This window comes from Poromitra crassiceps, assembly GCF_964638095.1.
Source record: "Poromitra crassiceps genome assembly, chromosome: 13".
Taxonomy (NCBI): domain Eukaryota; kingdom Metazoa; phylum Chordata; class Actinopteri; order Beryciformes; family Melamphaidae; genus Poromitra; species Poromitra crassiceps.
Window position 1 is genome coordinate 45,649,017 of NC_139644.1, and position 12,434 is coordinate 45,661,450.

The 12,434-nt window shown below is 44.6% G+C and overlaps 1 protein-coding gene across 1 annotated transcript in view; it reads right to left on the minus strand.

Moving 5' to 3' along the window:
- Window positions 1-6,195: 6,195 nt before the first annotated feature.
- Window positions 6,196-12,434, minus strand: part of LOC310788592 (ceramide synthase-like) — a gene marked incomplete at both ends in the record, with an annotated part of 35,023 nt that continues 28,784 nt past the window's right edge. The window contains one exon of the mRNA XM_083650123.1: window positions 6,196-6,379. Coding sequence (XP_083506249.1) covers window positions 6,196-6,379 — 184 coding nt within the window. The remainder of the gene's footprint in view (window positions 6,380-12,434) is intronic.

Sequence of the window (12,434 nt, forward strand, 5' to 3'; positions counted from 1 at the left end):
CTGTTTTAATACCATTTTAAACCAAACTAAATTGTGACTCTGACAAATGATAGATAAGATAGCGTTACAGGGAAATGTGACATACCTGTGTTGCAGTGGGTGGCTTTGTGGACTGGTTGGTGCAGTTATCTTCCAGGATCCGATCTTCGTGGCATGAAAATCACCAAAAAGTAATTATATAAATATGATCAATGTGTAATAGGCTACATGTAATTGATACCAATGTTGATTCTTTCCCTCACCTGAGCTAAGCAAGTAGGCTATGTTATGTGTTAACAGAGGCAAGCAGTCCGAACACTAGTCAACAAGAGAGGCTAGCTAAGCTAGCAGGAGAAACTAGGCTGTAGCTGGGCAGAGGCAAATCAGTCTGAAGCTAAGCAAAAGGCTAGGCTGTGTGTTAACAGAGAAAGCAAGCTAAGTCCGGGTAGCCGGGCCACCTCACATGCTAGCGCTAACATGGCCGTCTAACGACAACACGTGTGTAACCTCGCGTCACCAGGCTCTTCTCGGCGAGAAAGAGCCTGACTTCCGTTCACAATTGATTTTGTCACCCTACCTGGTTCCGGCCTAGAGCCCGCCCTAGACCGGATGGGCAGCGTTTATAGCTCGTCAACTTTTACGTTAACTTGACAATTTGACCCAAGTATCAGAACGGCAAACAACAAAACAAAAGATGGATGTACCGAACGAAGTTTTTGAAGAAGTTCTTGTAGAAACATTGCGGATTCACAATCTCACATATTTTAAGCCAATGCAGAAGCTTTGCATCAGACAATTAATCGAGGAAGGAGACATCAAGTTAACGGCAACAAAGACGTTTTTTGGCGCACTGCCTTCCGGTGTTCATTCTGGTTCCGTGGTTTACGCCCCATGACAAAAAGTGGGGTGAAAGGTGCCCAGACTAACACGTGTGAGAGAAAAACAGCACTTAACTTTTCTTGCTCTACTCTTCTGCGCTAGCGTTAACAGAGGCAAGCGGTCCAAACACTAGTTGTGACAAGAGAGCTAGCTGAGCTAGCGAGAGAAGCTATAATATAACGGAGGCAAGGCAGTCCGCAGCTAAGCAAGGCTAGGCTATGTGTTAACAGAGAACAGTCTGAACACCCTAGTACACGAGAGAGAGGCTAGCTAATGCTAAGAATAGCTGGCGATAACACGGCCGTCTAATGACAACACGTGTGAGACAAAACAGCACTTTTCTTGCTCTAGGAGAGCCGGTGTTCGCCACCCGAAGCGAAGGTAGTCCACGGCCGGAGATGACTCCACAGCCGACGTTTCCCGTCCGTTTGGTCTTTCGACAGTGGGTGACTCCGGTCTCAGAGATGCGACTGTACAGCGGGGCTGAATGCGCCGTCAGGGGGCGCCTGGGTGGTTTTAAATGTCTTTCTTAGAGAGGAAAAAAGAAGGGCATTCAGTTGAGCCGCTTGGGCATGCTTCAGTGAGAATCCGAGTTCGAAACGAAATAAAACAACCGTTTAAAAGCAGTCTTTCCACAGCCTGGGCTGTATTTAGGAGAGCAGAAGCTTCCTTGTGCCAACAGGAACCTTGGGAGTTTGAGTATTTCATGACATGTTTTGCTTCCCAGGTTCTTCTCTTTGATTGATTTGAGTCGGGGTTGAAGGCACACACCTTTTATGTCTTCCTGTTAAACTTGCATTTGCATTGCTTTTTCCGCCGATTAAGCTACGAAGTCTAGCAAGCTCACAATATAGCTTATAATACTTTACCAACATTGTCTACAAACTGAGCGCAGCTCCTTGTCTTCGTAGCGAACAGGTCCACATATTTCTTCGGGGGCAATTGTATAATATAATATAATTTGGCTTCAAGAGATGTTTGCCCTGAAATAAGTTATGCTTATTTCCTGGATTCGTACAGTCACCACATCAGGGATGCAAACTAGTCACCTTTAGGTGACAGTCACCTTTTTTATCCCAAAATAGGGCACTTAATTACATTGTAATTAAATTACGACTGATTTAATGTAACCCTGCTGTACCTACAGAGCTGCTTGGTGGGAGGACAGACATCTGCCGTAGGAGGGGAGGAACGTTGTCGAAATGAATTCTTCAGAAGAGGTGAGAAAAATATCACTGTTGTATCACTGATGTTGCCACACACACAGACACACGTGCACACACACTAGGGCTGGGCGATATAGCCAAAAAAGGTAACAATATGAAATATTTCATATCAATCGATATTAATTGTCGTTTGGTAGCCGGAGGCTAGCCTAGGTAGCCGCAGGCTAGCCTAGGCGACGCTGCTCTCTCTCCCATGTGCCGGAGACACGCTCCATTATCAAGGGCCTTATTGATATATTAAACTATTTTCTTATTGATGAAGTGCACATTGCCGATATTGCTATTGATTTATCGCCCAGCCCAGCCCACCCACACACAGACACACAGACAGACACACACACACACACACACAGACAGACAGACAGACACCGACACACACAGACAGACACACACACACACACACACACAGACACTGACACACACACACACACACACAGACACCCACACACAGACACCCACACACACAGACACATTTTAATACCTTTATTTGTGTTCACATTTAGAGAAAAAAATCCTTGAACACAAACAATAATAGATGCACAATCAATGGGAAATCTTATAGTGACAGATGTATCTAGTCTGAATCTATGGATAAAGGAAACAGCGCCTCCTCCAAATGTGGCGACTGCCAATTATTGCAGAAATAGAGCAGAATTTGGCCAGGGCCTTGGCTCTCGGTCTGGGCAGTCCTGCCCTCTGCAAGCCACTTACGACCAGCCTATGGACATTACTAGGGCTGTGGCGATTCACTTATCTCCCGATTCGATACTATCACGATTCTTGGGTGCCGATTCGATTTATATTGCGATTCTTAAGTATTGCGATTCTACGATTATTGCGATTCGATATTACGATTTATTGCGATTTTTGTTTATTTTTTTCTTTTATTTTTTCAGTTTGTTTGCTTTTTTACACTAGATTAGAACATGGGAAAAGTTGAATCATACACTAGAGCAGTGGTTCCCAACCTTTTTACACCAAGTACCACCTGAGAAAGTAGTTGGCTCTCCAAGTACCACCATATGACCGACGTTAAAATACAGTCTATTCAGCTATGCACAGTTCACGCAGGAGACAAATTTATTCCAACCTGCAGCCTATGTGCAACCTGCAGCAGCTGCACTTGTGCTGGGTTGACTGCTGTCTTCACCTCATTGTGCTTCATCGTTGATGCTCTCCTCTACTACAGCTCTTTTACGATTCCCTCCCGTTTTGATCCACTTTAGCATCCCTCCTCGTCAGGGGCGGACTGGGATCCTAATTCAGGCCGGGCATTAGATACCAAGCAGGCCAGGCCGATACGGGCCGACGCGCGTGCCGGCGTCCGAAGGCCGCTTGAAGCCCAATTTGAGCCGTTTGAAGCCCAATTTGGGCCATTTGAAGCCAGATTTGGGCCGTTTGAAGCCCAATTTGGGTCGTTTGTAGCCAGGTTTGGGCCGTTTTAAGCCCAATTTGGGCCGTTTGAAGCCCAATTTGGGCAGAGTCCAATTTTACAATGAGATGCACCCACTTTAACCCTGAATAAAGTAATAAAACCACTAGTAAACCAGTAGGCGGTGCCTGGCCTGCTGTTCAGTGAGTGGCCTGACTGCGAGCACCAATTTTTTTTTATTTTTTTTTTATTTTTTTTCAGGCCAGGCCAGGCCAGGCCACCGGGCATTTGCCCGACGTGCCCGATTATGCAGTCCGCGCCTGCTCCTCGTCTTTGTTCACCACTTGTGTAACCATGCGGGGCGGGCAGGTAATTGTGCATGCGCAACAGGTATAGTGTCCGTCAGAAACAAATATTTGTTTCTAAATCTCAAGACAACAAAATAAACCTCAATTTCAATGATCACAAGTTTATTTTCATTCGTAGTATTATTTTGATAGATAAACATGTTTTACAATTGATTTTAAAGTTGGGTTTATTTCATAATTTAAACATTGGGATTCCAGGGATCAAGTACCACCAGCAGGGGGGGGGCGCAAGTACCACCTACCTTGAGAAACACTGCCAATAATATTAATTATTATTATTATTTTACTTTCACATGTTTGAAAACTACTACTAATGACCACCATGGATTTTGCACAAAAACTAAAAAAAAAAAAAAAACATTTTTTTTTTTTTTTTTTTCACAGAGCCTTCCAAGTACCACCTACGGTACGCGTACCGTAGGTTGGGAACCACTGCACTAGAGACTGTATATTATATCATGAGTAGGGCTGGGCGATATAGTTAAAAACAGGGGTGGACTGGGGTCATAATTCAGGCCGGGCATTAGATACCAAGCAGGCCAGGCCGATATGGGCCAACGTGCGTGAGATTTGGGCCGTTTGAAGCCCAATTTGGGCCGTTTGAAGCCAGATTTGGGCCGTTTGAAGTCCAATTTTACAATGAGATGCACCCACTTTATAACCTGACGCTGCCAGATGGATGTAAGTTCGTTCACATTTGTTTCACAACCAACATCCATCTGGATTCGGCCAAGCTACATTGCTGAAGAGGGCGGTCACTTTTTTCAAGCTACTAGGCAGGTGATTGGATGGACCGTCTGTCTGTCACCGTCTGGGCTTGCCAACGCCAACCAATCAGATCGACTTCCCTTCATGACGTAGGGCTTTGTGTTTGTGTGACTTGCGTGAATGGCTAACGGCTAGCCTTACAGCTAGCTGATGGCTGCTATGTTCTCCCAGCCTAGCAACGGTCTGAAGGCTATCTCCCCAAATTCTACAACAATGTCTTGTTTACTAACGTTCATAGTTGATAACGTTACAGCAATACAGTTACGGTTTCGTACTCACTGTAAGATCAAGTGCTTAACGTTTATGTTAGCTTATTGTTTTGAATAGAATGTTTGACTAGCTCACTGGAGCTAGCCTCGGTAGCCGCCGCCATGTTGAATAGTGAAAGAACTACAAACGCACAGGCGCCTCTCGATCGCGTCACACCCGGTCTCGCCTAAAGCCCGCCCGTAGCTCACGCTGATTGGTGCGCCTGGGTGGCGGCCGGTTTGAACGCCTCTCTGAGGCCAGGGCCAGACTGAGGTGGATTGTGAATTTGTGGAACAATGCCGCCCCCGTCTGGTGGAGTCAGGCTACCCACTTTAACCCTGAAGTGTAATTATTACTTCAGACTAACTACCGGTAATAAAGTAATAAAACCACTAGTAAACCAGTAGGCGGTGTCTGGCCTGCTGTTCAGTGAGTGGCCTGACTGCAAGCACCCAAATCTTTTTTTTTTTTTTTTGCCATTATCGATTCTGGAATAAAAGATAGATTAAAAAAATTGTGACATTAAAAATCGCGATACTTAGGTGAATCGATTTTTTCCCCCACCCCTAGACATTACCAAGGCTTCCAAATATGAAAACAAGCAATTTACAATTATACCCAAGCTGTAAAATAGCATCCTTGAGCAGTTGGTATTTCAAAACCTTGGTGATAAAAGCTTCTTCCAGACTGGAATCAAAAGCACACCCCACTTCCAAAATGGTGGCCTCTCTACTGTCCTCATCGACAACAACAACATCAGGTGTATTAGCTGTCACATTTGAAAATATGTCATATTCAGTATTATACAGTTTGAACATGGCAGTTGAAACACGGGAGTGTTTATGGATTTCAACAGAGGATGGAACATATGACCTTATGTCTTTAACTAACAGGTCAACAATTCTGTCATGTCTTGCAATATACATTCATATACAAAGCAACCATTCAGAATATGAGACATGGATTCAATTACTGGATTATGATCATGGTGCAGACAATGAGGAGACAAAGTGTTAGGATACCAGAGAGAGAGATTGAGCCTGGACGGGAGGACTTGTAATCTGGCTTTAACTGTGAAAATGTCCTCATCAACTGCATGATTCTTAAATATTGAGTGTGAAACATTATGATCTGCAGCAGGGAGGGAAGCAAGCTTTCCCTGTCATTTTAAACCAGTCCAATGTTGTTGTTGTCTCTGTTGTTGTAAACTTACGAGGGACCTTCGTGTACTAGCTGGTGCTAGATGTTGTTGAGTGTCAATAACAGTAGCCCTTACTGAGGTCAGACAGTCAGTTATAATATCCTCAGATACTAATACAGTATCCGAGTCAGGTTTGACCCATTTCAGGGAGACTCAAGTTCTTACACAGAGGTCGTTGAGGTCAGGCCAGTCCGACCAGACCCCAAAACCAGCAGAGCGCGTGTCCATCTTGGAATTGGGCTTCCTTCTGAAACCCAGGAAACGCGGCTCGCCCTCTCGTGCTAGGGGGACCTTACGCCGTTTCATGTCTAGAAACAAGGAAGATCTTGCAAGTTCCCTGACAGTTTGATCAGGGAACAGGGTAGGATTAGAGTTGATGGTAAACTCTGGGCTTTTGTCAGATTTAGATTTGTACCAGTGATTTCCCCCACTTCAGCTCTGGTAGAGAACAGCTCATTTAGAGTTTTTAACCTCTAGACCGGACCAGTCTAGAAATGAGTCTGTTCTAGAGAGCATGTTTTTAATAACACTCTCCTCCCGAGATGCTAACTGTACATCATCGGCAGAACCTTGCACAGGATTGGGGGAAAGCATGTTGGGAGGAGCACAGTCACAAAGCCACTTAATCCACTGATTGATGGCAATAATGAAATGAATGGCACTCCATGGACATCCTGTTTTAATGCCTACTTGGAGAGGTGTGTGTGTGTGTGTGTGTGTGTGTGTGTGTGTGTGTGTGTGTGCGCGCGCGCGTGCGTGTGTGTGTGTGTGAGAGAGTGTGTGTGTGAGAGAGTGAGAGGTGTCGGGTCTGTGAGCTGTTTTCCACAGATGACCTGGATGAATGATGTGTTGTATACATCCTTAATAATGTCAATAAACAGCTGAGGCAGTTGGATTTCCTCTAAAGCGTTTATCATGACATTATGGGTCAGAGTTCCAAAAGCATCGCGAAAGTCCAGGAAGACAGAATATAATTTACAAGATTCATGCTTGAATCACGCACACAAACACACAGACACACACAGACACACAGACACACACACACACACACAGACACACACACACACACACACACACACACACACACACAAAGTCAGACACACACACACACACACACACACACACACACACAGTCAGACACACACACACAGACACACTGTCCCTCTGTCCTAATTCTTTCTTTGTATCTTCCTTTATGCAAACAGAGAGACACCAAGAGACCCAAACATCACCGCTGTCAGCAGTGTGACCAAGGATTCACAACACTTCAGAGCTTAAAGCGTCATCGGAGAGTTCACTCTGGGGAGAAACTTTGCTCCTGTCAGCTGTGTGGGAAATCTTTCACTTCGTCAGGTCGCCTAAAAACACATCAACGCATTCACACCGGAGAGAAGCCCTACCACTGTGACCAATGTGGGAGCAGTTTCAGTGACCCAGGTGCCCTAAAGAGACACAAACGCATTCACACCGGAGAGAAGCCCTACCACTGTGACCAATGTGGGAGCAGCTTCAGTCAGTTAGGTAGCCTAAAAACACATCAACGCATTCACACTGGAGAGAAGCCCTACCACTGTGACCAATGTGGGAGCAGTTTCAGTATGTTGGCTCACCTAAAAACACATCAACGCATTCACACTGGAGAGAAGCCCTACCACTGTGACCAATGTGGGAGCAGTTTCAGTCAATCAAGTAACCTAACAACACACAAACACATTCACACTGGAGAGAAGCCCTACCACTGTGACCAATGTGGGAGACGTTTCATTCAGGCACGTGACCTAACAAAACACAAACGCATTCACACTGGAGAGAAGCCCTACCACTGTGACCAATGTGGGAGCAGTTTCAGTCGGTTAGATAGCCTAAAAACACATCAACGCATTCACACTGGAGAGAAGCCCTACCACTGTGACCAATGTGGGAGCAGTTTCAGTATGTTGGGTCACCTAAAAACACATCAACGCATTCACACTGGAGATAAGCCTTACCACTGTGACCAATGTGCCCTAAAGAGACACAAGCGCAGTTTCAGTCGGTTAGGTAGCCTAAAAACACATCAACGCATTCACTCTGGAGAGAAGCCCTACCACTGTGACCAATGTGGGAGCAGTTTCAGTCGGTTAGGTAGCCTAAAAACACATCAACGCATTCACACTGGAGAGAAGCCCTACCACTGTGACCAATGTGGGAGCAGTTTCAGTAGGTTGGGTCACCTACAAACACATCAACGCATTCACACTGGAACAGGCTACTGGTGTGACCGCTGTAAGAAAATGTTCGCTCAGTCATCTAGTTTGAAGAAACACCGCTGCATCTTACCTGCTGAATAGCGCCTCCACTGTCTGCAGGGGGAACAAGCTGCTCTCTGTCCAACCAAACATGTCATGAATCAAAGTTCAGTGACAGCATAATTATGTGTTTCTCAGCCATAAATCTTGACATTGCAATGCTAGAATGTAAAAATGTCATTACAACAGCGTAGGGAATTTTAAAAATATTTTGCGGGCAACTTTTGCCCCCACTGTCTAAAAAACTGGGGGCATTTAAAAAAAATAGTAATTAGTGCATAAAGTTGCTAATGCCTAGTGTGAACAACGCGTCTTCTTCTGGCAACCAGCTTGCAGCAGTTGAGTGTGTGTTAGAGATGGAAATGGAAATTACATGAAAAGAAAATTATCAAAATATTGGGTCAATTGTTGCCCCTGGATCATGGTTTTTAGGGGCATTATGAGATTTATTGGGGCTAAATTCCTACACTGTATTGTAAATAATATGGTTTGGATGTGAAACTGTGATGTCAAGTGATTTGTGATGACTACAGCAGAATAACATGGAGCTCATATCACCATTCTTTTTTCTGGCCCACCATACAGAGCGTCATTTTGTTTTGACATATATTGAATTCAGATATATTGTCCCTAAAGTTTACTAAACATGAATTAAACAAGAACAGTGACATCATCAAAGGTGATTTCATATTAACACATTGACTGCCAGCCGTTTTTTTCTTGCTGTAGGTAGCTTCTGCCAAGCCGTTTTTTGAGGATTGTGGCTCATTTTACAAGAGCCGAGGATTCTTTTCTGCTTGGAGTTTGTGAACATACAATATCTCAAAAGTACTAATAGAATGTGTACTTTCTCTGTCTAAAAGAGTTAGTTTGTAGAGTTAGTAGTTATGTAAGCATTAGCAGTTGAATACAGCATGGTTTTAGCGTCAGAAAAAATATTCAGAGATAAACGGCTTTTTGTGAAATTCGATAGAACAGTCACTTTAACCATTCATTTTTGGCTCTCTCTCTCTCTCTCTCTCCCTCCCCCTCTCGCTCTCTCTCTCTCTCTCTCTCCCTTCCTCTCGCTCTCCCTCCCTCTCTCTCTCTCTCTCTCTCCCTCCCTCTCGCTCTCCCTCCCTCTCTCTCTCTCTCCCTCCCTCTCGGGAGGGAGACGCACTAGGTTTAATCCTAGTGAGAGGGGGAGAGGGAGAGAGAGAGAGAGAGGGAGGGAGGGAGAGAGAGAGAGAGAGGGAGGGAGAGAGAGAGAGAGAGGGAGAGTTGCTTCAACTCCTCCCTCCGTGGGCGTTCTTCTTGGCTGCAGCGGCCGTCACAAGCTTGTCACCAGTCTGAGTGCTTTGCTGCTGTCCTGTGCCTGTCTGCACGGCCGCTGTTTGAGGAAGTCGGCATGGACTCGCTCGCTTCTTGGAGTTTTGGTTGAGAGAAGCTTTTGCGATTCTGGTCATATTTATGCTGCGTGTTTCAAAGTGTGTTCCACCTGTAATATATTCTGTAAATTTGCAATCCCGCATCGCCAGCAATCAGCGCGAAAAAGAAAGCGTTTTCCCCCATCCATTTTCATGAGAATGGCTGGGGTGAGAATGGCGTGACAAGTTAAAAAAATGCTTGCCTTCCTCTAGTCAGGAGAGCACTGTTGCCACTTAGTGGGTCGGTGGAATGGGTTGTAAACGTTCGGTGGCTCCAATAATTATATAAGAGATGTAAAAGGGTTAGATGCACATCCCACGGTCAAAAAAAAAAAAAAAAAAAAAGCTGGATTGTGTTTGACGACTCAACTCGTTCTTGGCAATTAACGTGTTAAAGGCACAGTGAATTTAAACCCCATCTCTGCAGTGTATAACTTCTAGCCTGCCATTAACTAAAGTGACTGAGTCACAACAAGGACTATTGTGACTTGGTTGTAGAGTTTGCCGTGTCAAAGTGAGTCAATCACCTTTTTTTCCTCCAAGTGATCTACATGGATTTTACAGTGATGTGTAAGAGAGCCATTCATCAATGTGTGCTTTGGTGTTCATTTTTGGGTGTGATAAACTTTTTGTACCACCGTGGCCGTTGCTTGCAATGGGACTGCTGCAGGTGTAGCAGTAGCTGCTCAAGTTTGGTTGCAATTTGTAATGAAGGAAACTGTAAATATGCCTGATCAATAAATGGAGCAGCAAAAGCTAAGGTTAACGTTTGGACATTGTAATTGGTTTCTGCGTAACACAGCCGACGTCTATGGAATGTGTCAATTGTGAAAGTGAAAACTTTCACCGACATACAACAATATTGGGATTTTTCTCAGTTCTACACACTGGCGAGTTCCCCCGTTTTGCCTTTGCAGGGCAGTTTTGCTATTGAGTTTAGGGTGATGACCATGTCTGCTTCATTGACTTTGTCTTATTGTATATCAACCGTAGTGAGAGAGAGCACACACTTCTCTCCACAAACAAGAATATGCATGTAGATGAGAAACCAAATTGTGTAATAATAATCATAATGAATATAGCCGCAAGCAGCGATGACGGGGTCCAAGCAGCAGCAGTAGTAGTAGTAGCAGTAATAGTAGTATTAGTAATAGTGGTGGTAGGAGCAGTATAACTGATGACACTGATGATCACTCACTGATTACATCACAATTGCTTGAGTGACATCACTGATGACATCACCAATTCTATACATAAGTATCAGTGATATCAGTGACAGACATTTTAAGCTGAAATACACAAATATACATTTCTGTATATAGCACAGCAGGCTAGTTATGCACAATCATGTTTCAAAGGAAATGTGCCCTGTTTAACACGTTGACTGCCAATGACGAGATATCTCGTCTTACAGAATCCAACCGTTGAGTGCCAAAGACGAGATATCTCGTCTTAAAAAAAAAAAAAAAAAATTTGACGGTCGGGCGTGGATCAACGCTCCCCCCGTCTCCTATAAAAATATTGGAAGTATTGAATGTGTATAATCTATTTTACCGACCAACTAAGTGGCGACAGTGCTCTCCCGACAGAGAGAAAGCCAACCAAAAACAGCCGCGGGAGCAAGCCATTCTCAAGGAAATGGCTTGGCGATTTTACAGTCATCAGTCACCAGACTTGCCCGAGAGCGGCCGCGCCAGCAGCAGCACACCGAGAGCGGAGAGCGGTGCTGGCGTGGGGGATTGCAAATTTGCATAATAGATTATGGGTGAAACACACTTTGAAACACCCGCAGAAAGGCCAGAATCGCACGCATTCCGAAAACCCAGAAACGAACGAGCCTCATTCTCATACTGTAGGCGAAAACGCTTTCACGCTGCTGCACACCGGCGCACAACGGTGGGGGGTTCCAAAAATAGACTGGGTGGGCAGCATAAAGCCTAGAATCGCACAAAGCTTCATCAAAGCTCTCAACCGAAAATCCAAGAAACGATTGAGTCCCATCCACAGTCCACACTCGCCACACTCGCCGACGAGGGGCCGCCAGAGAGGGAGGCTGCTCACTGCTCAGACAGGCAGGAGAAACTGGCTTGTGACAAATGCCACCAGACACGCCCACGGAGGGAGGAGTTTAAAGGAGAGGGTGTTCAGAACTATATTGTTCAGATGTCTGATCTCTCACTGATGCCAAAAATAAATGGTTAAAGTGACTGTTCTGCCTGTTTGATTGAATTTCACAAAACTGTGATTATCTCAGCTTCCTGTCTTAGACGCTCAAACCATGCTGTACTCAACGGCTAATATCTACATAACTACTAACTCTACAAACTAACTCTTTTAGACAGAGAAAGCACACATTCTATTAGTACTTTTGTGAACTTCGTGTTCACAAAGTCCAAGCAGAAAATTATCCTCTGCTCTTGTAAAATGAGCCAGAATCCTCAAAAAACGGCTTGGCAGAAGCTACCTACAGTAAAAAAAAAATGGCTGGCAGTGAATGTGTTAATTACATCTTTGAAGGAATACACAAACTAATTTTGAAGGCTCCATTAAAATGTAGATGTAGGCTAATCAGAAGAACCAGGGATGTCCGATATCGGCTTTTTTGCCGATATTGTCCAACTCTTAATCTCCCATTCCGATATCAACCGATACCGATATAGGCAGGCTTTTTTCCACCTAAACTAATTTCAGGTAACAA